This window comes from Hypanus sabinus, unplaced genomic scaffold, assembly GCF_030144855.1.
Source record: "Hypanus sabinus isolate sHypSab1 unplaced genomic scaffold, sHypSab1.hap1 scaffold_563, whole genome shotgun sequence".
In the NCBI taxonomy this organism is placed as follows: Eukaryota; Metazoa; Chordata; class Chondrichthyes; order Myliobatiformes; family Dasyatidae; genus Hypanus; species Hypanus sabinus.
The window spans coordinates 213,834-220,838 of record NW_026781424.1 but is presented as its reverse complement, the minus strand read 5'-3'; the positions used below and the strand labels follow the sequence as shown (position 1 = coordinate 220,838).

The window sequence follows — 7,005 nt, the reverse complement described above, 5'->3', positions numbered from 1 at the left end:
GCAGATTAAAAGGTCGGTGCAACATCATGGGCAAAAATCCCTGCATTGTGCTATATTGCTCTATGTCTGGCCCAGCTCAGTTTAAGCCCCGAGAGGAGTGATGAGAGCTGTGAAGCGAGGTGGAATAAAGCCTTTGGAATCATATACCTTTAAGGCCCAGAAATAAACTATGCGACTTTCAGTTTAATGACAGAGATGATATCCTATAGGTAGATTTGTTTTTCTGCTGGGATGGAATGCTTCAGGTTAATTAAACTTTCAGCAGCGTGTAGGGCTCTGCCTATTCCTTACCTCACCAACATTTTGGGGTCAATATTACAAAGCATTAGTGATCTTCATTACAGCTTAAACTTCCCATTCTTCTCAAGCATCATGGAAATGTAAAGTTTTCTTTGAATTAATCAATTTTTTTTCTGTACTTCAGGTGAAAGATGAGAAGACATCGGCGATTCCATGAGAAAGTAGTGCTGGGTGTTCTGATTACTCTGGGATTGTTCTTCATGTTCTGGGATAATGACCAATGTCGAGAGACTGATGTTGTTGCAGAAACTGTTCATCGCAATGACCTGCCCAAGGTTGTTACTGGTGATGCAACTGAATCAGTGCTCAAGCCAAAGTGCCACGCGAACACGACATTGGTTCACCTGTCCTCATTTCATCAAGAGAAAGAGCACATAAAAAACTACTTGATGTATAAACACTGTCCAGAATTTGACATGATTCAAAATGTTCCAGACAAATGTGGTGGTCGAGAAGGATCTCAGAATGTCTTCCTGCTGCTGGTGATCAAATCTCACCCTTTCAATCAGGATCGGTGGGAAATGATAAGGAAGACTTGGGGCAAAGAACGCGAATTCAATGGGGTCCTAATTAAGAGAGTCTTTATTTCTGGTGTCTCTTCTGACCAAAATGAAAATAGGAAATTGAATCAGCTGTTAGCCATGGAAAACAGAGAACACAGAGATATACTACAATGGGATTTCTTGGATACCTTTTACAACCTCACCCTCAAACAATACAAGTTGCTGCAGTGGGTCAGTGAATTTTGCCCTAGTGCTAAATTCATCTTTAGTGCAGATGATGATGCCTTTGTCAACACCAATAACATGGTTGACTACTTGCTAGGCATGAAGGTTCAGCAACACCTGTTTATGGGCCGACTCATTTATGGGTTTGGGCCCAAACGCCAGAAGTCGAGTAAGTATTATATACCAGAAATATTGACCACCATCAAGTTTTACCCACCATACATTAGTGGAGCGGGCATACTCATGTCTGTGTATACAGCTCACATCATTTTCCACATAGCCCAAGACCTTGAACTGTACCCCATTGATGATGTATTTTTTGGGATGTGTCTGGCCAAGGCTGGACTAGCCCCACATCACCATAGCGGATTTAGGACAGCTGGATTTAGTGTTCCTTCTACCCAAGATGAATCTTTCAATCCTTGCTATTACCGTGAGTTGCTGCTAGTGCACCGTATCCGGACTTTTGAAATGCTATTGTTGTGGGATGCAGTGCATGATGCTAATCTGAAGTGTGTTCATGCTCCCCAGACGTCTGCATCCACGGAAAGGACCACATGAGTCATGGGAGAATGTAGCAACTGTTGGAATGGAATGCAGTTTGAAACATGTGTTTGTTAATCAGTTGTTTATGCAATGTAAGAAGGTTAATTCCTAAATTATATTGGAGGATTCATTAATTCATAAGGTTGGCGCCTTTCTACATTCTACAAATGTTTGTAAAGATATTAGGTGTCATCACTCAGCCTAATTCTGACTGCACCCATAATGACATTGCAATATAGACAGGAGCATCACAATTTAAGTCAATTGTAAAGTTATTCCAAGTGAACAGTCCTTGTTGCATTGCTTGCAGATAGGTACAGCATGTTAACTTGGTGCATTTGTATAATAACACTCCAATAAAATTTTTAGCAACAGTTATATGTGTTTTTTTTCTTGCCGTTTCTTACATGACCCTTGCAAAATGTGAAAGAGACAAATGAATTTCTTGGACTGGAACTGTGAGAACAACAAAGAATCTAGATCTAACATTGTCTCATGGTTGGAGGAATAGAGAAACTTAAGGTCATCACTTCTGTACTCAAATGTCAGCCTGCATTGTGTCTGTGTAAACTACATATCAAATAAAAGCACACACGCAGGAGATGGCTTTAACTGGTGTATTTACATTGCAGAGAGGGAAAGGGATCAATGAACATGTGGGGACAACAGATCAATATGCATACATAGACGGCAGTCCATATATAGTGCGAAGGGGAGTGGCATTAGATTTGGCAGGTGTCATGTCTAAGACAATGTACTCGGTTGCCAGTGTCATGTTGCTGGTATTGACACGGTCATCACTGAGAGTTAAGTCCGGTAGCTTTGACTAGTGGCAACCTGGACATCGGAAATCTGGAGAGGAAGGGACTTCGATAAGGCTCATTGTCCGAGGGGCAGCTCACGGCAGTGCAATAGAGCAATCGGTGAGCAATCAACTAGTGGCCAATCGGCATTTGGGTTTGATTAGTAAGAGCAAATTAAAGGAAGGTGGGGCAAACCCAGTGACCGTCGTCTGAATAGAAATATAGAAAACCTACAGAACAATATGGGCCCTCGGCCCTCAGAGCTGTGCCGAACATGTCCCTACCTTAGACCTACCTAGGCTTTACCCATAGCCCTCTTTTTCTAAGCTCCATGTAATCATACAGGAGTCTCTTAAAAGCCTCTATCGTTTCCGTCTCCACCACCGGCGCCGGCAGCCCATTGCACGCACTCACCTCCCTCTGTGTAAAAAAAAAACTTACCCCTGACATCTCCTCTGTACTTACTTTAAAGCACCTTAAATTATTTCCTCTCAAGCTCGCCATTTCAGCCCTGGGGAAAGCCTCTGACTGTCCACACGATCAATGCCTCTCATCATCTTGTACACCTCTATCAGGTCACCTCTCATCCTCCATCGCTCCGAGAAAAGGCCGAGTTCACTCAACCTGTTCTCATAAGGCATGCTCCCCAATTCAGACAACATCCTTGTAAATCTCCTCTGCACCCTTTCTATGGTTTCCATGTAGTGAGGCTTCCTGCAGTGAGGCAAATATAACTGAGCACAGTACTCCAAGTGGGATCCGACCAGGGTCCTATATAGCTGCAACGTTACCTCTTAGCTCTGAAACTCAATCCCACATTTGATGAAAGCCAATGCTCTATATGCCATCTTAACCACAGAATCAACCTGTGTAGCAGCTTTGTGTGTTCTGTGGGCTCAGACCCCAAGATCCATCTGATCCGCCGCACTGTCAGAAGTTTTGACTTTAATGCCATATTCTGCCATTATAGTGTAGGGACTGCGGTCTGTAGTCAGGTTCTCAGGATCACTCAGCATAATGTTGCACGAACATTATTAGCAAAACACTCCGACACAAGACGGGTTTCATTTTGTTACAGACAGAAATGCCAGTTTGGTACTACAAGTAAATTGCATTTCCAAATTGGTGGAGAAGTGTGCTGACATCCCTCGCTATCTGTAAAACTGTGACGAGATGCTGAGGTGTATTATATATGGACTGTGCCTTTATAAAGAGAGAGAGAGTTGGTGTACAGCGATTCAGAGAGAGCGAGAGACACCACCGAGCTCTTGAGTTGCCATGGTTACGGAAGGGCGGAGTTATGTAATGGACAGCTGATGTTCAGCATGTTTGGGATATAGACAGGGTCAGCTGGCTTTTCAGACAGACACACTGACACACGGAAGACACGGAGGGTAATGCAGAAAGAATAGACACTGGATAAACTTTCAGTGACCACGAAAGGCTGGGTTTTGATTGCAGTGTGGGAAAGGGGTGGATTGTTATCGGTGTGTTTAACCTTTGACAGCTTTACTGCATGAAGTCGGTACTCTTTTGTGTGATCACAAAACTTTAACAGGACTTCGGAAGGCAACGGAAAGATCGACGACATCAGCTTACTTGGAAAACAAATCATCTCTCTCTCTCTCTCTCTCTCTCTCTCTCTCTCTCTCTCTCTCTCTCTCTCTCTCTCTCTCTCTCTCTCTCTCCTCATTTCTACTCAAAATATCACAAACTGAACAGACGTCATTCTTATACCATCGGAAGACTATCATTTACTACCTAAGCTGAAGAATTTTGGGGTTTTATATTTACACACTTAGATTTGCATAAATTCTGGTAACTTGTTTGATTTGTCTGTTTTTATATTACGAGATTACGTAGATACTGATAAGTAGTGTTTTGTTTGTAACAATACCAGACTCCAGGTGTGTTCCAATTCTGCTGGTTCTTTTAACCCGTTACGGGGGGCACGTAACAAACCCGTTCCAACCCCTACATCACACCGCATTTCTGTAAACCCCTTCGACTCCTACAGCACTCGGCACCTCTGCAAAACCTCCATCATCCACCCCGGTGCAGACAGACGGCAGCACATCCGAGAAAGATACTGTCGTGTCAGATTGAATGGCTCACTGTTGGCCAGAAGAAACTACAGTCTGATCAAGGGCGGGGATGCAGACAAACCAGTTCTCTCTGTTTTCTCCTATTTTGTGGGCTATGAACTGATTCTTGAACTGGAATAATTTAATCAGAGGAACTGAATGTGGACACAGGGAGCTTCAGGTAATGATCTGCTAAACCTGAGACCATTCTCAAACAAGTCGCCATTTGTTATGTGAATGGCGTGGACTCTGAACTGATTCTTGACTCTGGGACAAATTAATCAGAGCAAAAAACCTGAGACCATGCTCACAGGAGCAGCTACTTGTTATGTAAAATGCCAGACATATCAAACAGGCAATCTGTAGTCCCGTTAGACTCTGTCTGGGTTGCCTCGTTTAACTGGTTCGGACCGGTCAGGGTGTAAAGATACGATTACATAAGGCTGGGCTGTGCAGAGCCAGGTACCATATGTTGGTTGTAGCTCTGTACAATGACCAGTAACCAGGTGACCCAGGTAGGTCAGGTGACCTTGAGCCAATGATTTGGAGATCCAGTGGTTCAACTGATGAGGAACAATATAAGATTCCGGAGCTCTTATGGATCGTTATTGCATGAGAAGATGGAAACCTTTAAGAGATGATTGGAGAAGTCCACGGATGAGAGGGATATGTCAGCGGTGCCCCACAAACGACCAGGAGACGCAGAATATTCTTCAAGAAGGGATAAACTTTATTTTCAAATCAAAGCTGATACAGTCATTGAGCTTGTCGCTGATTGCCCACCCATCCTTGTACATAGCATTTTTATAGCAATCTCCTGGTTTAATTGCATTAGCATATCCAACCAGTCTATAGTTGCGTATCACAAGTACATCCGCCACTATTGTTTCTACATCTCTTAGCTACCTCTCATTAACACACCATTGTCTTCTACATTCTTAAGATTTCATTCTCCTACTAAATTGGGTACATGCATAGCAAATAGCAAACTCAGACTACATAATCTACATCTCTACATGGGGTCTTACACAGAGAAAGAAGACTAAGAGTCCGCACACAAAAGCCCCAATAAACTCAAGCACTTATTCCCAAATCTCGGGTTAAAGTATAATTTTCTCCGCCAAGATCTCACAATATTTGTTCCCTGTTACCCTGGGCCGCAGAGCCAAAACTCTGTTCCCTTTGTACCTGAGACAGGGAAAAAGACTCAGAAGCCCTTGCAATCTATTCCCACACTGTCGTTTTGCTCTTGTTCATCCCGCAGGTGTTGCAGGCTGTAACGATACATTTTCGGTGTTTCTTTCCCCACTAAGCTTGCTTCAGTAATTGCCAGGAGCATCGGAAATTGTTTGGTTGCAGCACGCACGACAAGAGATCTGAGACAAGGAAGAAAACAGCTCAGCACAAGCACACAGCTCAACAATACAATACTGACAGTTATTGCCATTTTAGTCAGCCATGCTCCCCATCCTCCGAGTCTACTTTCTAACCAGTCAAAAACTGATGTCCGGACCCTGCATTCTGTTTAACTTACTATCTTGGAATTTTCAACTTATACATTGCCTTAGTAAACGATCCTTCTGGACTACTGTTGTTTGGTATAAAAGTGCAGCACTTCTCTCCAAACATCACACAAATTCCTCCTTTTTCTGCCAACAGCCAGTCCAATGCTTTCAGGGTTCCATTAATTCTCTCTATCATGCCCTGCGACTGAGAGTAGTATACACATGCAAATCTTTGCTTTATCCTCAGCGCTTGTAGTACCAATTTGACCACTTTCTGGATAAAAGCTGAACCATTGTCAAAGCTAAATTCTGTAGGTATTTCAAACCTTCGGATCACTTCATTGTCAGAAATGTAATCACTGTCTTTGCCCCTTGATCTCTTGACGGTACCGCCTCCACCCATCTGCTAAATCGATCGATTACTACCAGCATGTATCTTTTCCCTCTCACTGTCTTTATCATATCTACGTAATCAATCACTAGATGTTTAAATGGTCCTTCAGGTACAGGAATGTGACCTATTGGGGTTGTAATTCCCTTCCGAACATTATCCTGTGCGCATACCTCGCACTGTGACAAGACAACGTCCACTGAAGCCTGTAAATAAGGTAACCAAAAACTATCCTTTATTTTCTTTATCACTTCCCCCCTTGCACAATAGTCCATCCCATGCGCTTCTGAAATCAGAATCGTCAGTAGAGGGGTGGGCGCTACCAACAAAACGTCTTCCATGCTCCACAATCTTTCCGGGTTCTGCTTGGCCCCACTTCCGTCTCCACATTGTCTGTTCTACCAAAGTTGCCTTACCTTGTATTTCAATTAGGTCCTCTACCTCGGGTTCTGGAGTTAGGCTTACCTGGGAGGCAATGACAGCTGATGTACATCCAGACGCTTTTCTGGCTGCCTCGTCCGCAGCTTGATTTCCCTTTCTAATTACATCATTTCCCTTTTTATGTGTCTGGCATTTTACTCTAGCCAATGCTTTAGGATTCATTATGGCTTTTATTAAGTCTAGAATTTGCTGACGATGTTGTATGGG

At 43.3% G+C, this 7,005-nt stretch overlaps 1 protein-coding gene across 1 annotated transcript; it reads left to right on the top strand.

Moving 5' to 3' along the window:
• Window positions 1-431: 431 nt before the first annotated feature.
• On the top strand, window positions 432-1,589 carry LOC132389421 (N-acetyllactosaminide beta-1,3-N-acetylglucosaminyltransferase 3-like). The gene has a single exon (XM_059961949.1). The coding sequence runs from the start codon at window positions 432-434 to the stop codon at window positions 1,587-1,589; it is 1,158 nt and encodes a 385-aa protein (XP_059817932.1).
• Window positions 1,590-7,005: the final 5,416 nt, after the last annotated feature.

Excerpts from the sequence above, each read along its gene's own strand:
- LOC132389421 (XM_059961949.1), top strand. The coding sequence starts at position 432 with ATGAGAAGACATCGGCGATTCCATGAGAAAGTAGTGCTGGGTGTTCTG.